Here is a 26,845-nt window from a genome sequence, read left to right on the forward strand (position 1 = left end):
TGAAATGCACTCCACCCCAATTCGATTAGCAGCTGTAAGGGCAGAACTAAAGTCTAGTTGTTCGTGTCGGGGGTTCAAGATGATGTCAAGGAGTCTCAGTGCTGGGGTAAGAAGTTAGAGATCGCAAAAGGATGTCTGCACTTATTCGATTTCGTTTAATATTCACTTAAAACTAGTCGAACGCCTTGACTGTCAGATGCCCATTACTCTGCAATCAATTCAAGAATCTAGTTATCGACTGTAAGATACCCATAAGTCATCTAACCAATTCAAGAATCGAGAATCAGGTATCCATTACTCATGCAATCAATTAAAGAATCGAGTGTTACGACTACAGATACCCCTCAGCTACAGGGGCTTTTTGCATAATTGGCAACTGTATTAGATTCTCTCTGGCAGTGTACTTCATTCATTCACACCTAGGCTCCATCGATTATGCCTTGTTTTCCTGCAGCCCAAATGTAGCGGCTGGATTAACGCCTCCGTGTTCCTGTCGCCGGGGAGTCCGATGGCCACTGTCCAGTGTCCGGAGTGCAGTGTTCAATGTGCGATGTGTGCCAACAATGATTAGGATGTAATAGACCAGACAATACCGAAGGCAGTCGCCTGAGTTAAGCGGTGGCATGTGGATTGTGGTGTTCTGTGTGCCCAGGAAGCAACACTTATCCGTGTCCGAATCCGAATCCGATTTCGAGTTTTAGTCCTAGTCAAAGCCGGGCATCCTGGGATCCTTGGGCGCCCCCCTCCCCAGGACTCCTGCCGTGCTTTATGGCTTGCGTGCGGCTGGGGCATATTCAAAGGCATCGCTCAAGCGAAAGTGAAATTAATTACTCGACTTCAGCTGAGCTGAGTTTCCCAGTTACTCAGTTTCTCAGTTTCTCAGATTCTCAGTTTCTCTGAGTTTCAGAGCTGCTGACTGGCCGAGTTCCTGGGTTTCTGGGTTTCTGCACTGCAGGTTGCTCAGAGTCTCGCATCGGTTCGCTTCGTTTGGCCTGACTTGACTTGCGTTCAGTTGAGTTGAGTTGTGTTGGGTCGAGTTAAGTTAAGTTCTGGTGCTATTTCTGCTGGCGTAATTAATGAAAAAGCCCGGCACACTCACCCGGACACGTCCGAGCGCCACTGCGCCATTTGGATGGCCTGGAAGTGTGCCAAAATTGGATTAGTGCCAGCCGTCTGGCACTGCAGCTCTCGAGTCTCTGCCTCCGATCCGGAATCCATAATCCAGAACCCAGAACCCAGCACACAGCACCCGGAACCCAGCACCCAGAACCCAGCACCCAGTATCCAGTACCCAGAATCCAGTACCCAGAATCCCGAATCCAGGAGTCCAAAGTCCAGAGTCCAAAGTCCAGAGTCCAAAGTCCAGAATCCTCAAAACTCAGAGTTTGAAACCCCGAGCCCGGAAAGCAGGGAGCAGGGAGCAGAGAGCAGGAGGGGACTTAAGTCCACTCCGATCCGATTACCTTTGAGCCCGGCGAACTCGAGACGGAGCCCCATCCCCTCTCATTAGGCCATCTTTTAATTATGGCCCATCGACTTGGGCGGCTTTAATCAGCGCCAATTGGCAAATACAAAAGCGAAAATTGCAAAATGTGTAAAAGCAAGACGGCGTTGAGAAAGGGGGGGCGTGGCGTTTCGGGTTTGAAACGAGGGCGAGAGACACAAAAACCTTTTGCTAATTTAATTAAATTACACAATTTTCGCTGTCGCTTTTTGTAGAATAATTGGCAATAAATTGATTAAAGAGTTAATTAAACATGCGGCCATGGCAGTTGGGCGTACGAAGCGAACCGTCCAAAAGGGGGGGTGTGGCGTGTGGGGCGGCAGGGTGGATTTGCTGGGCCGGTTGGGGGCGTGGTCAAGCGGATAGATAATTGCCATTGACTTGCAGAGTTTGGGTGTGCTGAAAATGCAACAGAGGTGCATGCATACAAATTGTAAACGGGGGGAAAATTGAGAAAAGCACGACTTTGGATTTTAGATCGCGTAAGTGGATTAAGTTGAAGCGAACCATGGGAATTTTCTCGGGCATTTCTTAAGGGCATTTATCCAATTGAACAACTTGAATCCGTCTAATTGGGTTCATAGTTTCCTGCTGAGTAGTGGCACTTCCCTGTACTAATAATCTTTATTATAATGAATGAACAGCTTGATATAAGACAGCTACATTTTCTGATTTATGTTTTCTGAACTTTCAACTTTCTCTCTCTCTCTTTTGCTGCAGCAGCACAAGGAAACATGCCGCTGGCGTTGCAGGAGTTGCAGCTCGCCTCCGCTGCCACGCCCCCGCCCCACTAGAGGTTGAGCCCATTCGATTGGCGGCGGGGAATCAGCAGCAGCGGAACCGGCGACACCATGGCAGCCCAGCCATTGAGCAGCACGGCGGCAACAACTGCGGCAACTGCGGCAACCACATCGGCGACCATGAGCACAACCGCTGCTTCCACCACGACCACGGCAGCCCCAGCCGCGGGAGCCACGTGGATGCACCACAACGTGGCGGTGGCGGTGGAAGCGGTGGACGGCTCCCATCCGGCAGCGAACGGCAGCGATGCGCAGGCGGGCGTTGAGGGCCCCACAATGCCGCCAGGCTACCTGCCGCTCTACGAGGATGTGGAAACGGCGGCGGAGGACGCCGGCTACGCGCTGATCGACGACATCAGCGAGTGGCTGCTGGGTTCGGTGGGCGGTGAGGTGGCAGTGGGCAGCGGATCCGAGAACAGCACCACCTTGGCGGTGACCGGCGCCAATGGCACCCTGGCACCCTGGCTGGAGGCACTCAACAGCACGCTGCCCGCCCAGAGCAACTCCAGTGCAGAGAATGTGGAGCGTGGAGAGCGGGGGGAGCGGTACTCGCTGCGCAGCTTTGTGGAGCAACAGCTGGCGGGCGGTGGGGCAGCGGGAGTGGGCATGGGCGTGGGCGACGGCGGTGATGCTGGCATCGCGCTGATCGACAGCGGAGAGGAGGCGGCCCTGGACAATGTGGCGGATGCGGAAACGGACTATGGCATTCTGGGCGGCTTCGGGGATGCGGAACTGCTCCAGCGGACAGCAACGGCGGCGCGCGAGACGCTTGGCAATCGAACGGCGCCAGTTACGACGACCAGTTACGATGGAGGCGGCTCTGGGGACGTGGGTGTGGGCGTGGCTGGCGGACTGGCGGCCGGAACGGCGGGCGGGGGCGCTGGTGGCGCTGGTGGCGCCGGAGGATCAGGAGGCAGCACCTTTATGCTGCTGCTCGAAAACTTTAACGATTATTTTCCCAACTACAATGGGAGCACGGTTTCGGGAACAAGCACCATGGCGCCGGGCGTGGCCATCACGGGGAGCAGGGGCAGCGGACTGCTTCTCGAGCAGAACCTGACGGGACTGTACCTCGACGGCTACCGGCTGAACTGCACCAACGAGACGCTCAACATGACCGACTCCTGCGGCGAGCTGAGAGTGGGTGAGTTCGAAATTCGGATTCTTGATTATTGCGAATCATTAAGTATAACTATACACCATTTTTTATATTTTTTAAAAATATTTTTTAAATGTTTGGATGTCATTAAATGTCATTAAATCTCATTAGATATCATCAAGTATCTTGTAAACTTTAGAAAGCATTCACTCAAAAGCCACTGGCAGCTTAGTTATGATACTTCCTTAAGTTTATTATTAGAAATCAGTTTGCAAACATTTAACTTTAATAGCAAGAGTTTAACATATTTATTTCTGCAACATCAAAAGAAGTCTTTACACATTTGAATAATTTGTGGCAAAATCATGAGAAAATGTATTCAAGTTTGGTGCCATAAATAGCACATTATCCTTGTTTTGCCTTTTTAATATGTGAATTCACATCCATTGTTTTCACCGCAGCTGTTGTAGCACTCAATATAAGATAGAATATATATGAAAAGCTGTAAAATCACGTCTTTGTGTGCTCGTCCTTATTCGTGTTGCCATCTTGCCAGGACACACATTAGAATTAGTGGCAGCCCAGAGTCCTTGATTAAACGGGCTGCCTTTGTAATTGACTTACGTGCCCGTTGAGCTTTCCATGAAATTGCTATGCTAGGTGGACTTTGGCCAGGGAATTAGGAGGTTGGCATACCGAATACACTTGTTTAACTGCAACTCGCTTCGTTTCAGTGGACCACAACTACTGGGCGCTCATCCTGATCCTGTTCCCCATCCTGACCCTCTTCGGCAACATCCTGGTCATCCTGTCCGTGTGCCGCGAGCGCTCCCTGCAAACGGTCACGAATTATTTTATAGTCTCGTTGGCCATCGCCGATCTCCTGGTCGCCGTGGTCGTGATGCCATTTGCTGTCTACTTTCTGGTAAGTTGCCAAGCCACTAATATACACACTTATCCCACTTATACATACTACATATGTGCCATTGGTCATTGGTCATTGGTCAGTGGTATGCTTTATGGTCGGAATATTGGGCAGATGAGTTCATTTGCGAATTTGCCTGCCTGCGAGTTTTGGGTGTCGGAATCAAATGCAAAATTGCCAGCCATTTCCGTTTAATTTTATCAAGTGTTGGGTCATACAATAAATAAACACGCTCATAAATACCAATCAGGAGTCAGTGGAGCCCACCACTTGTGTAATGGGGTCAGGGGTCAGATGGGGCGGAGGGATGGAGGAGCGTTGCTTTTAAGTAAATTGCGGCCATTCAAGCAATAACATTCAATTTTTGGCGATGCCGGCATATAAATCAATGTGTGTTTCCCCCGCAAATGTTCAAGGGAATGCGAAACCAGAAAAGGAGCTCAAACTGTTGGGATAGCACGAAAAAAGTTGCACAACAAGACACTTAAAAAAATAAACCTCAAATATATAACAATATATTGATTAAGTTATAGCAGGAAAACAGCTTTTTTAATGCGTTATTTTAAATTTTATTAAATTTTAATTAAATTTTAAAAAATAAATAAATTACCTTTGGCCCAGCATTATGTTAGTTGTTAGTGCGAAAGTGCCAAGCCAAAGGTTATCAAATTTTGCGAGTGTTAGTTAGAGAAGATCCCTTCCTGGCCGACTGCCTTTGACTAAAGCCGACGTAGCTGTCATTCTCTATGATTGATTGTTCGATTGACTGACTGCCTGCCTGGCTATCTGACTGATTGACTGACTGACTGACTGACTGACTGACTGACTGACTGACTGACTGCCTGACTGACTGACTAACTGACTCACTGACAGACTGTCTGGGCAACTGGGAACTGAACTGCGTTCGCCAGGACATCCAGGACTCATTGGGCCGACTGACAGATTGATGGGAGTGCCTCGTTTCCGGCCTCGTCCACATCGGTGCCTCATCAGCATTCGGATTTCGAATTACGTATTTCGGACTTACAGATGGCGGTGCCGGATGCGCTGTCCCAAAGTTTAGCTAAGGATTATAGACAGCGTAGGTGATCGGCGCCCAAGGGTCTGTAGGCATCTATATGCCATATGTGTTTGGCATCCTTCTTAATTGGTGGCTAACCACGCCTGTCATGGCTGCCACAATTAATTGCGTGCTTATTCAATCACCGGCCAATTGTATCGCATTTCCAATGCAATATTAAAACCCCCGCAAGTCAAATGAAATTAACGATGCTAACACAAGTGTGCAAACTTGTCACACAATTGAGTACAACTGCCAACCAAGGAGTATTGAAAAGAACAACTGATGTGGGGTTGCATTTCGCATTTCGCATTTGCGAGTGGAAGCCAAGTGCCAAATAAAATGGGCAAAAAATTGCGAAAAGTGGCAAAAACTTGGGCTCGTCCGGGAGTTGAACCCGGGACCTCTCGCACCCGAAGCGAGAATCATACCCCTAGACCAACGAGCCGCTTGAAGGACGGCCCGCCACAATGGGCCCAAAAAGAGGGAGAGAGAGGTGGAGAGAGTGTGCGAAAGAGACGGCCAATGTCCGATTGATTGGCAATGTTTTCTGACCATTGGCAAGACCTTCAGTGCAGCAGGTGGAGATTAAATGTCGCTTGTTTGTGTGCTTGTGTTCTACCAGCAAATTAATGGCCGACCGCCTTTGCCATTGTTGTTGACCTTCTAATGACGCACGCCCACTGAAAATCACAGCAAATTAACTTGTCATAAAGTGCATCAGTCAGCTCACCTGTGCAAGTGTCGGCTTTTAATTACCCACTCACCCACACACTCACCCATTTTACCGCCCACCGCACAAACACACACATGTATACCCGCCCACCTGTCACCTGCAGTCGACACATCACATCACGTGTGCATTGCAAATGTTCGACGGCGAAAGTAACTTGAAACCGGAGATTTTGCGCAGAGTCGCTAGTGCGGTCTCTTTCTTTTTGGCGCGATCTCTCGTCTCGCCTGTCTCTCTCTAATTCATGTGCGCCCTCTCTTTCTGCACAGCAATGTGTTGTTAACATGCTTAGACAATGGCCTTTCACAGTGACACAAAACGTGGGACATCAAAGAGATTTCCATTAGCCATAAAATTGTGCTTTTTTGCTAGTTTGGAATGTAATTTTCTTCCATTTCGTGAGGAACAGCGAAATTTTCTTCCAAAATAAATGCATACTTTTTGGCGGCACTTTAATTTCGAAACAATCCAGTTATTTATATGGCTAAGGATTTTAAGAAGAATTTAAAGAAAATTTTTGAAATTGCTTTAAAAGAGTACAAAGAGGGAAAAAAAATACGGGTTTAAAATGGTAAATATTTTTCAGATCAGCATTGAAATCTCCAAAGTACTTAGTATTATTTAACACAATTCTTGGCGATTTTCCAAGGGATACACACACACACACACACACACGCATACACTCACAGCCACTTACACATTCGCACGCGGACACACATGAAAATTGATTTAGTTAAGAGGATTTGCGTCAACAACAGCACAATAAGTGGGCAGTAACACGGTCCAGTGCGATGCGAAGGAAATGGGAAATGCGAGTGGGTCAAAGGAGTGGTGGGTGCCAGTCGGTGTTGGGTGTTGGGTGGCAGTGGGTGGTGCGAGGTGGGTGGCGATTGGACGGCTGCTGGAGATTGCGGGCTGAAGGTAAGGTAGATTGCGAGCCCTCTGCGCTCTCTTTGTGTGCGTTGGCATTTGTGCCGGATAGCACTTAACTCATAAAAATGTGCGCAACAAAGGTTGAGGTATCCACCGGCACCACCCACTTGGGGCGATCTATCACCCACCGCTCACCACCCACCGCCCCACCAACAAAAACCGAAAGCAGAAGCAACAAGAGAGAGAGAGCCTGGGGCGTAACGGACGAGATGCCAACAATGGAGAATTATTGCTTATGACACAAGCCAGCGGACAAACAGGCAGATGGAGGAGGGTCCTGCGAGTCCTGCTCGTCCTGCGATGCCCGCTCGTCCGGCTCCGCCTGTCAGCGGTGGGCGTGGCTGGACATACACGCACACACGCCCATTTAGAAGCGCCGCTGCGCCCACGAATGTTGATGCTGATGTTCTTTGGGCACAGGACATGGCTCGTTTTAACTCGCGGCTTAAACAAATATACAAACATGTTTGCCTGCCCCACGCCACGTGTATGTGCATGTGTGTCTGTGCCAATGCCTGTGTGTGTGTGTGTGTGTATGTGTGGGCCACTGCTTTTCTATTTTAAGTGGTTGTATATGTCAGTTGAAAGCTTTTGTTGACATTCAAGTGGTCATTGAAAGTGTAAAAGCGTGCACACTGGACCTGCACTGAATGGGAGCCTGGGAAGCTGGGAAACTGGAAAGCGAGGAAGCTGGAAAACTGGGAAAGCTGGGAAACTGCGGAGCGGGAAAGCTGCATGGAGGGCAGTAGCATGAGGAAGAGCGGAGGGGCTCGCTAACTGAAAGAAAATATCACCGGAAAAGGTGATCAACTCGGTGCTTTACTACGACCACTGTGGGCATCACCACCGCAAAATTCAGAAGCCTGTTTTGGATGCTTTCTTACAGCTTCAGACCTTTAAAAGAAATGAAAATTAACCATGCAATCGAATACCTTTGAACCCAATAATGCCAGGGAAATAATACCAATTTTCCTCATTAAAAAACCATTTTTTTTTTATCACTTATTGTACTGTAAAAATGTATACTATTCATACATTTCGTTAGCTAGGGGATTATCTATGTTAAATAGCTTTCGCAGATCGTGTTTATCATATAAGGGTTTGTTAAAGGGAGTATCCTCATTGCATCCATGAGCAGTGCGAAACTAATGGAGTATTTTTCTGTGTGTAGGATCAAGCAAGCCAACAAAACCCACGTAGGAGAGCTTGCTGCATGTTCTGGGCACTAATCTTATCAGAGCTGTTTTTGCTTTTCGTGTGGGAAGAAAGGGTATGGGTACTGGATATCTCCGCGTCCTTTCCTAATGCTACATTGCCGTTCCCTGGTCCCACTGGATGTTTTTCTTCGTTGTTAATTGCTTCTGTATGCAGCTGGGCCAATGCTTTCGTGCTGACTTTTCCAGAAATGGAAAAGAATGGGCGGGATTATGGGGATCGGCGGATGGTCAAAAGGATAAAACAACGCATCCCGGCCACCAAATGTAATGGGTGAAATGCACTAATCAGGGTTTATAGCTCTCCCAGGCCAGCTCAGCGTTCACCACCTGCGTATGGCTGACCACCAAACAGAGCAACCCATATGCTAGCCTCAAATTCATTATACACAAACCACGAAGTCAAAGTAAAAATCGTACATAATCTTCATATTTACGTGAGTCCGTTTGAAGCCCTTGAAAGATCCAAATAGAAAAGAGGTTCACTTACTTACGAGCCATGCGAATTGTTATCAAGGCTGGCTCATGTGCAGGCGCACTCACTGGTGAATTGCTGTGGAAATGTGGAAATGTGGGAATGTGTACTTCCTCGGCCCACGGAGCGTATGAGCGACGTTAAGTGCTCTGAAAACAGCCTTTAATGGCAATTGTCAATCGTTCAGGTCTGCACTGCCCCCGTCGTCCTGGGCGCATCGCCCACACTTGAGAGGGCCGTAAAGAGGCAACAGAAATTGCCATAAGTTCATGGCAAAAATAAATAATCTGATTAATGTACGCTCACAATCACAGACTTACGCACACGGACACACACACGCACACACACGCACACGTACGTACACACTGTGCCACTTGAGCCACTTGAATCGCAGGCCAAAGGAATGGGTGCCACTGCGAAGGGGCCAAAGGACTCGCAGCGAGTCCTGCCAAATGTCTGGCGCTGGCTCCCAGGCAGAGTGGAGAGTGGAGAGCGGAAAAGTATCTGGCATCCGGATATGCGGCAACGATAACGGCACTTAATCAGCCTTTGACCCAGAAAGATCCGCTTAGGAAAACGGAGTGTCCTTGCCGATGAAAATGGCACTCGGCGACAGTGATTTCGGCACCAAATTATGCTGATACAGACCTATTTTTAGTACGACCTCTCGGCTGATATAACTCGAAAAGTCACCCTTTCTTTAACTAGAATAAGGATCGTTTAATATTCGCTCATATTCTATGACAACTAACACTTGTATTTATTCCGTTCTTGTAAACAACGTACCATTAGATACCAAAACACGAGCTCAGCTTAAATGGCATAATGGAAGTCGCATTTCACATACACACTACCTACGTACATATTTAGCAGGGGAAAATGTGTGTGCATGGTGGTGTGGAAAGAGCTGTGACCACTTAAACCACAGTTTTTATTCAAATTGCATAAACATGCGACATGTGTGATTCTCTTGGAAACGTGTTCTCCCCAAAAAACCACACACGTTGGCAGCATAAAAGCCAAGAATGCAGTTGGCCCATATGTGTAAACATAGTTCTGAACGCATAAAACCTGGCCATTTTGACCAATTTCCATGCTGTTATCCTGTGTAATCATATTTTGTGCGTGGCCACAAACAAAAAAAAAATATGGCAAATAGAGTTGCGCCAGTGCCAATGCCACTGACATGGCCAAGTGTCGTCAACCTCTTTTATTATGCATGCCTTTGATAATTGGATCGAATGGGACTTGGCTTTGAATTCTGGGCGAAACAACAGGATGCTGGCTGGTGCCGTTGGTGTCGGCGAAAAGTTTTCCCAGCTCTGCAACTTTAAACTCGCCCGCAATGATTCTCGCAATTTTCCGGAATGTGCGGCAGATGGAGGCAACATTTATGACTGCTCCGGCAGCAGCAAAATAAAACTGCAAACAAGCTTGTAGTGGGCGTGGTCCTGCCACTCCCCTGTCCACCTGTCCACCTGACTGCCTGGCTACCTGGCCACCCGGGGCCAGAAACTGCCAAACTACACAAAAACTGTTTCCATGTGGCAGGCAATAAAAAGAGTTTTCCGCAACTTGTTCCAGGACAGCCCAGGCAAATAAGGGAAAAGCAATGTGAAGTCGAGCCGATGGAGCAGGAGGTGAAGGTGGCAGTAGGTGGCAGTAGGTGGCAGTAGGTGGCAGTAGGTGGCAGTAGGTGGCAGTAGATGGCAGTAGGTGGGTGGCAATCCGGATGAGGAGTCAAGCTGAGTGGGGAGCGTAAAGTTTTTTAATTTTAATGGCCATTTAAAAGGTTGCAGGCAAATGCTTGGCCCGACTTAAGTGCCCGCTCATCGGTGGAGGTGACGTTGGGTCCATTTGGGTTCATTACCGGGCCCCCAAGTGTAAGGACCTCCATGTCCATGTCCATGTCCTGTCATCTGGGATCCGCCGCACTCATTTGGGCCACTGCCAAGACTCGATAGCCTGTTCCCTGCATTCCGGCCAGCCACTTGAGCGGAGAGTGCTCCACGACGATGCGGCTAAAATGCCGGCAAGTGGCTAAGCAAACGGGCTGCGGCGAAGGCCAACAGTAAACACCCGAAAAGTTGAACTTAGGAATGCAAGAGGATACAAGATACAAGAGATACATATAGATACAAGATGCTGTGAATGCCTTCACATATCGAGGGCACATATCGCACTTAATGCTCAGTGCTTTAAAAACTATTTATTCTAACTATTTAGTTCTAACTCAGAAGTTAAAGGGTGCAGTTGTAGCTGAATACTCACAATTGGGTCATCGGAATATCTTATTATATTATAATATCTTTTTAAGTGCAGAATCGTTGTATCATCGAGGTAAACAAATTCCTGAAAAACATTTCTGAAGCGACACATAAAGTTGTGGAAAATGCACATAAAGCTATTGCTGATATCGCCACTTAAAAGGATAACGTTTTGCCATCCCTAGATGGTTGCTTCTGCGAATCCTGTTGACTGCAGTGAGCCCAGTCAGCCTCCTTTGGCTGCAGAAACAATTTGTTGACTAAGCCAACTTGAATGCGCCCGAAAGCAGGCAACGCTTTGTTCTCAGCACTTTGCTGCTGTATATACATGAGTGTGTGTGTGTGTGTGTGTGAGTGTGTGGTGCGGTAGTGTGTGCACATCGCAGTGTATCCTTATAAATCCCTGTCAGGCAGCGAACCGCACTGAACCGCAGGCCGCACATCAATTCAAATAAATAATCTAACAGCATGAAATCGGCCGAGGGCAGATGTTGGATGTTGGTTGTTGAATGTTGGGTGGGCTAAATGGCTGCTATAAAAAGTATGGCCTGCAATCTTCACCACTTTCACTTCCTCTCTCTACGAGGCAGCGACCTCTGACCCTTCCACCCTCTAACCCCCGCACCCTTCCTGTCGCCGCTCCCCGGCGGCTGCCATCTCCGGCACGCATGCGAGTTAAAGCGCGCACTTCCGGCCGGATTGAAGACCACGAACCGCAGATTTCGGTTTCTGGTCGCCCTTTCACCCAGCGGTGCCTGAATAATTAACACAGATTTTGATTTCGCCCAAAAACGGAAAGCCCAGCACTCCCAGTCCCAGTACCAATCGGATTTCCCTAACGAAACTCCCATTCCAATATGGAAAAATCAACCGAGATTCAATCAGCAAACGGATGGATGTCTTCTTCGCCGGCTGTCGAGAGTATTTTATTACCGCTTTCATGCACGATGGCCATATAAATATCCAATATCCAAGGCGAAAATATGCCGCCGAGGGGCTGGAAAAGTCATCTTAAAACAGAATTTCCCCCGACGCTAATGACAACTAATTTGTTGCAACAACAACCATGAAAAGGCGAACGCACAACCGTATGTGTACACACGCTATATGCATAAATAAATATATCCAAATATATACCTCTATATATTTAGATGTGTATATAATATATATGTGACACATAAGATGTACAAGTATGCAGCTACTTGGCCTTCGGGGGCCAAGTCCAAGGCTATTAAAAATGGCGCACAAAAACGCTAAAATTGTTGCGACAGTGTTGCCAGTGAGAGAGAGAGAGGGACGGCAACACAGGAAGTGAGCGAGATGGGAACGTATAAACACATACGCATACTTGTACACGTCGTATACCCAGGCAGACAATAAACTTAATAAATAAGTCAATTAATTGCCCTGAGCTTCTCATGGGGCCCAGAAACGAAACGAGCCAGAAGCAACAGCATCAAGTGCCTGCCGCCACTTGGCTAACAGCCCCTGCCACCCACTTTCGCCCACTTTCGCTCACTTTCGCCCACTTCCGCCCACCTTCACCCACATTTCCTCCAGTGTATTCGTTGCTATGTGTGTGTGTGTGTGTGTGCGTGTCTATTACGGCAGCCAGTTCAATTAACATTGTCTGGCTGCGTGGCATAAGAAAATGTACACGAAACTCGTTTAATAGTCGCCAGCTCCTTGGCTTTGACACTGTCGAGGTTACGCTAACTTTATTACCAGCGCTGCAAAATAATCTATAACTTTATTTATTATTTATGGCAATGGGAAAGGGAAAGCTTTAGAACAAAATAAAATAATATTTTAGATGTAGGTTTTAGATTAAATTATAAAATAAAATCTTCAGAGAGCAAGAACCAACTAATAATTCTGTAGCTTAGTAGAGCGCCATTCTATCTCTTGATTTAACAGTGGAAGTTTCGAGTTATGAGTTCTTTTCGTTGGCAATTTGTGGATGACCCTGCATGCAAATCCCAGTGCGTCCAGTGCAGCTCCGTTGTCCATTTTCCATTTCCCATTTTCCCATTTTCCGCACTTTATGTACTTTGAAATATTAAAGCGCAAACGACAGGCAGTCGCGAGTGCAGCATTTGGCAACATAAACAAATTATTTGATGACTTTTACGCAGCTCACCTCCCACATGGCGCACAAGTACCCCCCCGCCCGCCCGTTCTCAAGGACCTCGATGTCCTTTGACGTCTTGTTTTGCGGTTGGTGTCGCCTCTTTTTCGGGGATTTCTGCTGGGTTGCATGGCCGGCCACTAAGTAAACTTTAATGGCCGCCATAAAATAGGCAAAAAGGGGCGCATCCACACCCACACACACACCAACACACACACACACAACCACACACACGATGGGGCGCGCGCGAGCGTATCCTTGTGTATTATGCGAGTGGCATAAAACCAAAGACCACGAATAAGGATATAAACAGTAAGGAGCAGGATCAGCGAGAAGGAAACGACGGCCAATCCTTAGCAGCATATTTTGCAGCTGCTGTGACATTTTTATGCTAAGCAGTCGCCAAATTATGAAAATTCGTAAAAAGCCAAATGTTATGGCATCCTGCCAGACAGAGATAGATGCTACCACCACACACACATACACTCGCACACACACACACACACACACACACACGTTGGCACAGGAGCCTTGGCAAGTCGAGCTGCCGCTTTTGGCCAGCTTTTCCTATGGTTTATCGCTCCGCAACTAAACTCGTTGCTGCTGACTCGTTTATCATCTCGTTCCCCACAACGACAACTACTTTTGACAGCAGAAAGAAGAGCCTGTTTGGCAGGATGAAAGCGGGGATGCCTCGATACCCACCAGATACCCAAGATACCTTACCATTTGGCACTTGCCAAGTTGCTATCGAGTAGGTCAACTTCTTAAACAAATAGAAACATAATCAGTGGTCAGGAACTAAACCTATGTATACCTATACACCAATATACACACCTATATACCAACTATGAGAATTAGTTCAAATTTTCGACTGAACTTGACATTTTGATTTTATTGTTAGCCTTTCAAGTTTCAAATTCAACGGGGAAGTAGAAATACCTCCGGGATGTTAATAAAATTACGTGGATACCGAATTGAACTGAGTAGCGAGTGACCCGAGAAGCACATTTAGGCTCTAATGAGATGATAATGAAGAAGATACCGGGCCGAAAGCGGACTTAGCCAATGGCCAAAAAGCATGGGGCTCAAATGGCGAACCCAAATCAGTAAAAACTTTCCATCTCAGCTTGACACTTAACTTGGGGGCTCATTGGCAACTATTTCCTGCACCACATAATGTGCACAATTTGTTACGCATGCTCTGCCTGCCACGCCCATGCCCACTTCCCAACTCCCACTCCCAACAGGCCACCTGCCATTCACCACCCACCACCCACTCTGCGGTTGCCCAGTGAAGTATCAAAAATCTGTTTGAAGTTGAATTTGCCAGGGCAAACAAAAAACGCTGGCAAGAAGCAGAGCTGACAGGATCTGCCTGTTATCCTGCCATTTTCCACGGGCAACTGGCAACTGGGAACTGGGAACTGGGAACGGAAAACAGAGAAAAGGGTTGTCAGGTTGCGTTCGTTTTATTTGGGCAAATTTTCTCTGTGTCTACTTTCGGTTTTATAATTAATTTTAAAAAGCTTTTAATGGCTGGCACGCGTTCGTTTTGGCATAGGCCAAAACCCCCAGCACCCATTCGTAATTCAGACCCTTTCCCCTTTGAAGCCTGAAGTCCTGAAAACCCTTCAGCTGAAAGTCCGCTTAGCTGAGGGCGAACTGAGGTTGGGCAAGTCAAGGGCTCCTAATTGACTTGCCAATGGGAAAGGATGGCCGAGGATTGGACACACCACTTAATCGTGCCACAACTTGTCGAGTCCTCGAAAAAAGTCCAGCCAAATCAAACGATATCCGCCATTTTTGTCCCTTTTTTTTGTGATATAATATTTCACTTTGTAGTGTTGTCTTGATTGAAGTACATATATTCCAAAATGCAAATACTTTCATGTGGTCACTTCCAACCATTAACTACCATTCCATATCAAAGTGATTGAGTGATCAAATCGCTGTGAGAAGTTTTCTATTTGGCAAGCAATTTTGCTAGCTTGAATACTGAGCCTCAGCTTTGATTCTAAAAATACTGGGAGTGCGAGTATTTTTAGACGAAAGAAAACTCCAGGATACAGCAGCGATAGAGATGGCGTCTTAAATGACAAAGTTCCCAAAAGTGGGGCTCAATGACACTTTCATGTTGTCCCTGACTACCTGGCGCCCATGTAGAGTGTAGAAGTTCTACAGTGCCGACTGCCCCTGCTGCTCCACTGAGCAATTTTGGGGCCACTTTCAATTCACTAACAATTTAAGTGACGCCTGGGGCCGTCAAACTTTTAATAGCCAAAACGAGGAGCAGCAGCCGCAGCCGCAGCGGCAGCGGCAGGACGAAAAGGACGAATAGCTGAGCGGACGGGGAGGACCTGTAACGTGGGACACGTGCGTCAGGGCCCGGGGTCTTTTATGGATTCCTGGCTCCCTGGATCCTGGGCTCGGGATCCTGTGGCCCGTGTACCGTGTCCCGTGTACCGTGTCCCGTTTTCCGTGTCCTGGAGGAATGCATGACGCACATGGCGCCGCCACTGGGGGGCGGGGGTGGTGTGCAAGGTCAAGGCTGCTGCGACTGCTACAAAGTAATTCGTTTCCGCTTCCGCTTCATTACCCTCGCCGCCTCGCACACCCAAAAGCACTCAGAAAAAAATCAGAATCGGCGGCGGGGCAAATAAAACGGAGCGACGCGAGGCGAGGCGAAATGAAATGAAATAAATCGAGACTGGTAAATAAAATTCGCAATTGACAGGCATAAAGGAAATGGCAGCGCCACTCCACACACACACACGCACACACACACACACACACACACACACACACACAAGGATATACAGGACACACAGATAGGAGCGCGGAGGAATCGTCATCACCACTGAACAGGCAATGCCACCTGGAAAATGCTTATAGGCAAATACAAACAGGCAAATATCCACAACGAATCCTGCGCGGTGGGCGGTGATCAAGGGGGCGGGGCTGGCGTAATGGCGGCTAATTAACGCGTCCTTGGCCGTCGACTTGTTGAGTGCACAGCAGCAGCAGGACTCTTTGGTCTCAAAAGGAAACGCACAGACTTGTGCCATTTGCTAAGCCCTCAACTTTTCAGCTTTCTAGCTTTCTGGCCAATATTGCTCTTAATTAACAACCGCACTTGTCCGTTGCTTTCTTTTTGTTTTTGCTAGGATAATCATTGAAAAGAATGCCAATTACGGGAACCAGTTGTGTAGGAACTATTTCAAGCAATTATTCCATGCCTTGAAGAACTTTGCTACGATTGTCAACTGCATTTCTAGACCCATAACGTGGCTACATTCTGCAGATCTTTTCCAGGTGGAAAAATCTCAGAGGAAACTGTGGACCACAGAGCTTTCAAGAGGATTTTCACGTACGTTTTCCTGCCGGTTTTGCAGTTTTCGCCAACTGACATAGGTGGAAAGAGCATTTGGGGGTATTTTTGGCAGCATTTCGAAAAATTGTACTGATTAGCTTACATTCGAGCATCGGATCTGTTTGCACAGGAGTCTGATGAGCTTCCCAGTGGGTTTTAAGTCAGCTTTTGGCCAAATTACCACCCCTCAAGCCTCCTCACATGTGAGTGTGTTACCCTGATTTGTACAAATAGTAACTGCCCTCAGAAAAGGGGGCTCCGCCGCTTTCCATCCACTGAAAATTAGTACACCTGAAAAATTCCATTATTTTGGTAGAGTAATAGAAAATAATATGCCAATAATATGTAATAGAAAATAATATAAGCCTTTAAATATCGGTGGTTTTATCGTTGATCACATCCACTTTTATTTATATTCCGAGCAGTCGCTACAATAAATTGAATTTATTCGCATAGCACCTAATGCTTTCCTGTGGTTTTTCTGTAAAATACAAATACTTTTTTCACATGCCAGTAGATCCATTGTTTTAGACAAAGGCCTCTACTTTCAAAGCAAAAATGACCATTGAATCGGCAAACAAAGCGTATTTTTTGAATGCGGATTTGAAAGTTTTTCTGCGTGTACCTAGACACAAATCGATGCAATGTGTGTGTGTTTGTGTGCGTGTGTGTGTGCGTGTGTGTGTGCGTGTGTGTGTGTGTGCGATATCCTTTGCTTTCTTTTCGTATCAGCGTGCAAACTATAAAAACCAGAAGCTCAATTATCAAAATGCTTTGTGTGTGTGTGTGTTTGCCCTTGTGTGCGTACGCCCCATGTGCGTGTGTGTGGGTGAGTGTCCCTGTCTCCTGTCTCCATTGTCCTGGTCCATTTCTTTGGATGCGAGGGAGAGCGAGCATCTGAAAGCTTTTCCCTTTGGGTTTTTGTGTGTGCGCTCGCCTTTGACTGTGCAAATAGATAAATTTATTTATTTTATGCCCTGCTGCAGGAACCGCACACAAACACAAGGACACACACACACACACACAAACAACAGGCGGCAGAGACGGCGATAGCATAGAAATTTTCTTTCTATTCCTGCTCTAAAATAAACCAGAGGCCACGATGGGAAAAGGACGAAGGTGCGGTGGTGCGGAGGAGCAGGACAGCCAGCTGCCGTCAGACAACTGACTTTAAATGCCTTTATGCTCGCAAAATACATAAATTGAACATTTTCGAACAGCCCAAAAAAAAAGCCGATGATTTTCAGGGACGAGTGGTGGTGGAGGGACAGAGACACACTTTCGCTGAATTGGAAATCGCTTCCACAATACCCAATAGCCAAACAGAATAGACTGGGGGCGTGGCCCCGAGAAGGGGCAAATGGGCTTGGAAAAATATTAAAAAATTCAATGAAGCTTGCAGCTGAGGGTAAGTCCAAGAGCGAAAGAATCAAAAGAAACCAATTCCAATTCAGTTCGAGCAAACTTTTCAAGGCTAAGCCGTAAATAATTCGACAAATGCCACATTTGGTTAGGCAAAGAGCCCCATTTTCTATGTGCCTATAATAAATGGACAGATCACGAGCGTAGCATGAACGCACGTTAGATTGGTTAATCGATTTCCAATGCCTTTAGAGCATACTTTTGAAAAGCCAGAAAGCCATTCTATCATCAGCGCACAGCAACCCACTTTCTTCCGCAAACTTTGGGCGCCTGTGGCCAGAAAAGAACGAGGAAAGTAGTGAACACAACTCATCGAAGCCAAGCAAATGTGGGACTTAACAAAAACATTCAGCGCGGATGACAGGAGCAGAGTCTGTATTTGTATGTACACATACTCGTACAGTTATGGTACCCATGCCTACGAATACATTATAAATTATAGTTCAGCTGCAGGCCACCAGAAGCCGGGCGTACGCCGCGTATACGCAATGTGCCCAACAATGGACCTGAAATGCCGGATGCCAAAGGAGAGCGGTGAAAAAATGTCACATCTTCGAGTATGTAGTGTATTCGTGTATGTGTGGGTGTGCTGTGTGTGTGTGTGTGATGTGTGTGTGTGTGTGTGCTGTGTGTGTGTATGGGAGAGGGGATGGCAGAGGATGAGCATTCGTGCGTGCGTCTTTATATCCAAAAGTTTTTGCCACTTTCTTTAGCCGAGCTCAACTTTTGTTATGCTCGCTTAGCTCCGGCTAAGGAGTCTGCATCCGAGTTCTAAGAATGTCTAAGTCTCCGACTGCCCAGCTATTCCAGCACATTTCTATGCTGCTTTCACTTGACTCTCTCACTCTCACTTTCACCTTCACTTCTACTTCTACTTTTGTGCGGTGGTGTGGTTGCGTGTGTATCAACATTTTACACACTCTTTCCAGGGGTTTCAGCCCCGTCTCGAGTTTCAGTTTGTTTGTATAATTTAGGCGCAAAACCGATTGGCGAATAAAAACAAGACAAGAACTTTGGGGCCGATTAACTTGGACTATGCGATACCGTCTACTCATATATGTGGGTACATGTAGTGAAAGTACTATCAAAATATTCACTGCTCAGAGTGTTAAGAAGCCCTATATCTAACTTCTTAAATACCACATCGCTTGGCAGTTAAAAAGAACTCGATACATGTTACTCAACAAGTACTTATGTGTATATAATGGGTATGGGTATACTCTCCTTCAAATAATTCACATCCTTCAGAGCTAAAATACAGGTGTTTGCGATCCCTGCGGAATATCCATACATTCGAATACCGAATCGGTTGGTACAGTACCATATACATCGTACACGGGTTATCGGTTTATAGGGAGTGCACACGTGCAGCCCCACCACATTGGGTTCACCCAAACATGTCCACATCAAGCTCCAACCAACTGGTGGCCCACTCTGGCCTTTTTTATGTGCTTTGTGTGCTACAAATTGTTTGGCTTGGCAAATTCCTGGCGTTTTTGTTGGGGTTCTTATGGAGTCCGCACTCGGATGGGGGGAGGGGGCCATAGATAGATGCTGCCGTAGACGTCCATGAAGAGATAGAGTCTAAAACTAATTTGTGGCAGCTGGCCGGGAAATGGGAAAATATTGTTATTAATATTTGACAAAGGATGGGCATTGGGCATTCCAATAGAGTCGATTAAGTGCCAAACAAATGAAGTGTGCTCCTCATCCACATGCACATATCCACATCCTCGTTCTTACCTGCTCCCCCTCCATCTTTTTGCAGGTAAATGGAGCCTGGGCACTGCCCGACGTCGTTTGTGATTTCTATATAGCCATGGATGTGATATGCTCTACTTCATCGATATTCAACTTAGTTGCCATCTCCATTGACAGGTGAGTCTGCATGGGCCCCTTATTCGGAACTCAAATGTGACCCCATTTATATATATATCTATATATCTTTATATCTATATATCTTTATATCTATATATCTACATCCCACAGATACATCGCTGTGACGCAGCCAATAAAGTACGCCAAGCACAAAAATAGCCGCCGCGTTTGCCTTACGATACTGCTGGTTTGGGCCATATCGGCTGCCATCGGATCGCCGATAGTTTTGGGACTCAACAACACGCCCAACCGCGAACCCGATGTATGCGCCTTCTACAACGCCGACTTCATACTCTACTCCTCGCTGAGCAGCTTCTACATACCCTGCATCATAATGGTGTTCCTCTACTGGAACATTTTCAAGGTGAGTAGCTTTGGGCATCTATATCCGAACACTTCAAGCCCAGCTTAAGCATAAATAGCTGATAATCATATTGCTTTTGAGTATCCGCATGGATTCCTTTAACCAAAAAGGAATTTTCCACGATTTGTCTGTCTGCCGTTTTTTGCGCCTTTCACCAACCATTTCAAGCACTATTATTCAAAGACCGCAATTAAAATCGGATTTTTCCGAGTCGAGTGGAATGAATATTGCTGGCGCAGATCCCCACAATCTGCAATCCGCCTGAAAATGCTGGCTTGCTGCCTTGGGGATGCTGCTGTTCCTCTTCCTGTTGCTGTTGCTGTTTCTGTTTCTGTTGCTGTTGCTGTTTGTGCACATTTGCTGCTGACTGGGGGGCGAATATCCGGCGGATGCAAGCGCAGCATGGCAGTGCCTAATCCGCTCTCTCCTGCATCCCGTGCATCCTGTAGTCCTGTAGTATAGACCCTGTGTATCCTGTGCATGGTATGTATGTGTCTGCGCATTCAACATCTCCTCGTGACCATCCCACAGGCGCTGAGGAGTCGGGCGCGAAAGCAGCGGGCGGCCCGCAAGCCCCACCTATCGGAACTCACGGGCGGCAGCGTCATCGAGAACATCGCCCAGACCCGGCGACTGGCGGAGACGGCCCTGGACAGCAGTCGCCACGCCAGCAGGATCCTGCCGGACGAGGCCGCCACCAATACGGCCAGCGGCTCCAACGAGGAGGAGGACGAGAACGCCATTTCGCCGGACATCGACGACTGCCACGTCATCGTGAACGACAAGTCCACCGAGTTCATGCTGGCCACCGTTGTCGAGGAGACGGGCAAGTGAGTACTCCTTTTACGATAACATTTTGGGGGGCTTCGATGCACTGGAAAGAAATGTGCATCAGTTACAATTAATTATTCAGAGAAGCATATCTGGTTTGCATACACTGAGCGGTTTTTTGCCTGCGTAAGACCTTCTTTTGGCGGTTGGAAGGCTGTTACTTTGCGAATATAAACACGTTGCCGCATCAGATTGGACATATGCATTAGCAAACCCACTTATATCTTACGTGACATGCAGAAACTTTCGGCCAATTTTGCAGCAAACTCCATCGCCTGGAGCACGAAAGTTTGCCTGCGGGCTATCTCCGATGGCCCTGGAAAAGTTCGGAGCTCAGCAGTTCCGTTTCCGTATCCGTATCCTTGTCCGCTTGCCACTTGCCACTTGCCACCAGCCACTTGCAACCTGGCATCCCTGGCAACCCCGGCACGTGCCACAAACACGTAAAAGATAAGCCTGTTTCTGCTGAGTGGTCTCGACTGCACTTCCTTGCAGACCAACAGACCCCAAAACGATGCATGCCCATGGAAAACTGTCAATCTAATGGCAGGCTGCGTCCGGCCACGGCGCCACTCAATTGCCGACATAAAAGCGTGCTGCACTTTCAATCAGGTCCTGCCAAAAGGACCCCCTGCTCATCATCCTTGCACATCCCTCCCCGCAGCCGTAGCTTTATCGCAATTCCTGGCTGAAACCGCCATTAAGTGCGAGCGTTAAGCGCAGCCAATTAGCATCCTGATGGCCTGCTTAATCCAATAAGGACATGAAATGAAACCATTAATGACAGGCCGAATGCACAAAGGGATGGTATCCGATCCGATCGATGGGTTGAGATGGGTTCAGTTGGGTTGAGATGGGTTTAAGATGGGTGGCACACAAGACCGCGAAACGTTGCTCGCCAAAAGAAATCACAGCCAATGGAAGAGAAAAATAATTCTCAATAATTCAATTAATGCGTCACTTTATTAAAACTCAATCTTGCCTTGCCTTTAATTGACGTTGCGCCCCGCAACTTTCGTCTTTTTCGTCCTTTCGTCCTTCATCAACGCCGATCCTGCTGCTTTACCGCTCTCCGCCCGGTCGTCGTCCATTGCCGATTGATTGATTGATGGATGGAATGATGATAATTGGAATACCCCACTGCCCCACATCGCCACATTGCCATGTCGCACTCGCAGCAGCGTTGTGGCCCAAATCACCACACAGCCGCAGCTGGTCGTCGCCGATCCGAATGGTAATCATGATTCTGGTTATGCAGCCTCAAACGTTGACGATGTCCTTGCAGGCGTGGCGCCCGCCTCCGCCTCGGCAGCCACATCCAATGCTCCGCGGAGCAGCGTCTCGCCGCCGGACAGTCCGCTGCCCAGTGGCGCCACCCTCCAGCGGTCCAGCGTCAGCAGCCAGCGGCGCCCCACCGGCGACGACTCGCCGAAGCGCGGCGAACCCGCCCTCAGGTCAGTCGGTGTCGATAACTCCAGGTATTTGGCATTCAGATCCGTAAGCCTGCCCCCGTAGTCGTAGCATCCAAAGTAGATGGTATGATGCAGTTGGTGCACTGAGAAAAAAGAATGTTTAAGTACTATCCCTTTAGTACCAGATATCTGCAGATAGACACACATACACATTTAATGCACAGCTACAAAAACCTACAACTTTAGCTCTATTCAAATCTATGATTCCCCATTCGAAATTGTATAAAAACAAAATACTTTCAATTATCAGTTAAATTTATTTCGCAGCAATATCTAAATATTAGCACTCATTCATTTAACGACTTTATCTTTGATTGTAGCAAAGAAAATGTAAAATTTGCTACATTTTTAAAGATTAATTAACTGTTTTTGTGGCCCGACAAAATTTAGCTTTTCCATTAATATTTTTGCATAATATAACTCTTATGTTATAGCCACAACTCTTTTAGCTGCCTCACTGGATTACGTAGAATATTAAAAATGCTTAAAGTGCACATATCTATTGTCATTATTTATGAACAAAGCAGTAAATGCAAATGAAGCGCCTTGCTTTTTTTGCAGTCAATAAAAAATGACAAAGAGTTTGACCGCGTCAAAACTGACAATATCTTTGGTGCAAATAGCAAACATTAATTAAATATGTCGGGCTACTGTTGTCAACTATTACATGTGTTTGTTAATGAAATATTTAAACAGTTAGATATGTAATTGCTTATATAAATAGCGACTTGCAGAATTAGGTCTGCCACGTCTCAACAATTATTCATAATTATTATGGGCATGTGTGCATATGTTTGTATGTACTTAGCAGCCTTATGAAATGATCAATTGCACAATCGGTTATTAAGTTGCTGTGCAAAAAAGAGCTCACGTGTTCCCACAGACCTATTACGTAGTGTTTAGCGAGAAACCCGCCACTTTATCCTCGCACCTTCCATGTCGAACACCGAAATAGAAGCCGCAATCCGGCAATCCGGCAATCCGGCAATCTGTCAATCCGGCCAAAAATAGTGCCTAGTAGTACGTAATGCCGCAGTTATGTGTGTTAAGTTCTCATTCCGAATCCGACCGACTTCCGTTCGCAGCGTCGCCATGAAGCCATTGTCCTTTGTGCGGTACGGAGTGCAGGAGGCCATGACTTTGGCACGCAACGACTCGACGCTATCGACTACATCGAAAACGTCCTCGCGCAAGGATAAGAAGAACTCGCAGGCGTCAAGGTGAGTAACGCCGTCCATCGCCCCTAATTACAGTTATTAGTTTTGGGCTTTTGTTGGCCAGTCGATGGTAATGCCACCCCCCAACCCCCCATCCCATTTTCTTCTATTTTTTCCGTTTTGGAATTGCAATGTACACCACACCATGGCCTATTATCCTTCGCGTGACGCACAGATTCACGATATACAAGGTGCACAAGGCCTCGAAAAAGAAACGCGAAAAATCGTCGGCCAAAAAGGAGCGCAAGGCCACCAAAACATTGGCCATTGTTTTGGGTAAGTTCAAGTTGAGCACCATTTAGACCATGTCCTTGCGCTCTGCCATATGCATATGCTTATCCTGATGCCATCATCATCATCATCTATATTTAAACATCAAACAGGTGTCTTCCTGTTCTGCTGGCTGCCGTTCTTCAGCTGCAACATCATGGACGCCATGTGCGCCAAGTTCGATAAAGACTGCCGACCTGGGCTCACCGCCTACATGATGACCACCTGGCTGGGCTACATCAACAGCTTCGTTAATCCGGTGATCTATACAATATTCAATCCCGAGTTTCGCAAGGCCTTCAAGAAGATCATGCACATGGGGTGATTATCAACGGCGAGCACATCAACAGCAATACCAGCAATACCAGCAATAGCAATAGCCAGTTGGATGAGCATCGTGTCCAGGAGTAGAGGATGGCGAAGTGTGCCAAATGGAGGCCATCGATGCAGCAGAGATCTCAATTGGTCTCCAGTTTCGTTTCGTTTCGTTTGTCGTCGTTCGTTGCGTTCGTTCCCAATAGCTTTAAGGTTCAGCTACTTATGTAAATAGATCTGTACATACCACTTAACTATATGCTATGTGTAGTGTGGAGCGGGGATTGCGAGCAGTAGGCTAGGTACAATTTTTAACAATTACATTAAGCTAACTAGCAAGTAGCGATATAATCAACACACAGCAAACACGCGATTATGATTCCAAAGTAGCCATGTAAGCATTGCCAGGGATACGATTCGCTTTACCAGCATAGAGTAGTGTCCTTCAGAGTGGGCTGCTCCCACAACCTATCACATATCACGAGCAGCAAGCTATTCCTCCCACCCAAAACCCAAAACCAAAACCTAAAAAACCAAAAACTAAAAAACCAAAAAACCCCACGGCACACCGAATCCCCCTTCCGATTCCCAGAATACGATTAGTTAAGCGAGTGTAAAGAAATTCATATCCTTAGAGGCCGGATCGTTCCACACCGACACGTGGTGTCGGTATCTAGAGTTAGTTAGCTAAATCGCAGATATATAGCAGTTAAGTCGGATACAGTAGCTAGCGGGCCTCGAGGTCGGCGCCCTCCACACCACAGACACATCACATACGAATGTTCCTAGTTAGTTGGCCGACCGACCATCCACATGGAGCATCCCGATCGATGGATGAAACCATAGCCATCGGCGACAGAGTTGCACCCAACTTGATAGAGTGACATGCACACACACACACACACACACGAACAGACACTATGAATCAAATGAGCCCCACAAATGAATACGATATCGAGGGGCGCCGACCCCGATGAAAGTCCCGCTTAGAGGTCACTTTCAGTTTGACTTTCGTTTGGATGTACTCGTCAAGGATATACTGGTACAGGATATACTGGTACAGGATATAATCGTACAGTATATACTCGTACAGGATATACTGGTACAGGATATAATCGTACAGGATATACTCGTACAGGATATACTCGTATATAACATATAGGAGCATTTAAGATCCAGAGGTCGTACCTAGGCTAGTCACTTGATCTAGATCAAATATACTCACCACCCATAGGTAGTACATACCTATATACATATGTATATGCGTAGATATATATCAGATGGTACCAATGGGATGGACACGTCTGGGGAGGCACAGCAGGGAGTAAGGGGGGGAAGAATCAGGGTATCTAGAGCAAAGGCCATCGCATTGCTGGAAGCAATATGAGGGTTACCTTAGCAGATAGTAGCAAGATAGCAAGATAGCAAGATAGCAAGTATCGATGTAAGCGTACGTGTATAGTGGAATATCAAAACTGAGTTTTGAAACACGGACCGAAAGCCTGTGTCCTGCCGCAAAGGATATGTGGACTTGGATTCAATCCATTCCGATTTTCGCATGTCGGCGGGACTATAGCCGTTTGGTCCCTGATTTCAACAGCCGTCCTTTTAACTGTTTCTATGTGACAAATAATTGATAGGTTAATTGATTACTCCAGCGTGTGTAGTAGTTTATAAAACGATTCCATTTATTGTGTACTATATACCTAGGCGTAAGCAGTGCCCCGGCTCAAATTTCCATGGAACCCCGTAGGAAACTCGAGGAAAAGCTCAACGGTTTTTATACTTTCCTAAGAACTCCAATACTATATACGCGTTTACTTTCGTGTGTGTGCGTGTATGTGTGTGTGTGTCTGAGTGTGTGCTTAAGTGTATGAGTGGGTGAATGGGTGATTGGGTGTTTTTTTTTTCGAAAGGATAAAACTCTAGGCGATAGGACTCTAGGCTAAGACTATGGAAACAGTTCAACTTTCAGATCAGTGCGAAATGCTCCTAAGTTAAGTTCTTCCAAAGAAAACGCTTATTAATTATAGCTAATTGGTAAATATGCAATTCGAACTAACTATTAATACATACATACGTACACCAACATAGGCACACACACTACACACATTACTGTTGATTTATCAAAATTGTAGCCTGAGTTTTCGAGTCGTTGAATTGTTGTCTGTTATCGTTACTTTGTGAATGGGTTATAGCATACATATATATATGTAGAGTACCCCGAGATCTCTCTACCAATAAAGCATATATACGAGTTTGTGAGATAACTGAGGTGTACGCGAAAATGGAAAACTGAGATGAAAATGAGGACTATTTTAAAGAAAGGCGAAAATCGTTTTTTTTTTTCTAGAAAATTATGAGAATTATTAACTAAATGAAACGTAGGCTAAGGTCTCAGAAAAGCAAACTATTTCAAAAATAATTATCATAGCTTACGGAAATAATAATAGCGAATAACAACAATAAACTAATGATACCGAATAGGATGCGTCAGCATGAGAATACATCAAATAAATAAAGCAAAACTGAAAATATTTCAAGGCAAAACCAATCGCCAACTTT

At 46.6% G+C, this 26,845-nt stretch overlaps 1 protein-coding gene and 1 non-coding gene across 2 annotated transcripts; one reads left to right on the forward strand and one right to left on the reverse strand.

Annotated features, from left to right (window-relative positions):
• Positions 1–1,757: 1,757 nt before the first annotated feature.
• LOC120455671 (dopamine D2-like receptor) lies at positions 1,758–26,821 on the forward strand. The gene is made up of 11 exons (XM_044006585.1): positions 1,758–1,778; positions 2,299–3,448; positions 4,138–4,328; positions 19,702–19,811; positions 19,923–20,175; positions 20,707–21,005; positions 22,185–22,240; positions 22,292–22,484; positions 23,564–23,698; positions 23,871–23,971; positions 24,079–26,821. Exons 1-11 carry the CDS (start codon positions 1,758–1,760, stop codon positions 24,288–24,290), a joined length of 2,721 nt encoding a protein of 906 aa, XP_043862520.1. The 3' UTR covers positions 24,291–26,821.
• Positions 5,765–5,836, reverse strand: Trnap-cgg. Its single transcript has one exon. It is a non-coding gene; the product is annotated as a tRNA-Pro (tRNA).
• Positions 26,822–26,845: the final 24 nt, after the last annotated feature.

This window comes from Drosophila santomea, chromosome X (genome assembly GCF_016746245.2).
Source record: "Drosophila santomea strain STO CAGO 1482 chromosome X, Prin_Dsan_1.1, whole genome shotgun sequence".
Lineage (NCBI taxonomy): Eukaryota > Metazoa > Arthropoda > Insecta > Diptera > Drosophilidae > Drosophila > Drosophila santomea.

What these genes read in the sequence shown, in the direction of transcription:
- LOC120455671 (XM_044006585.1), top strand. Translation starts at nt 1,758, where the DNA reads ATGCGGCCATGGCAGTTGGGC. An exon ending in CATTTGCTGTCTACTTTCTG is followed by an intron (nt 4,329 to 19,701) that starts GTAAGTTGCCAA and finishes ATCTTTTTGCAG; the next exon opens with GTAAATGGAGCCTGGGCACT. An exon ending in GTCGGTGTCGATAACTCCAG is followed by an intron (nt 22,485 to 23,563) that starts GTATTTGGCATT and finishes TTCCGTTCGCAG; the next exon opens with CGTCGCCATGAAGCCATTGT.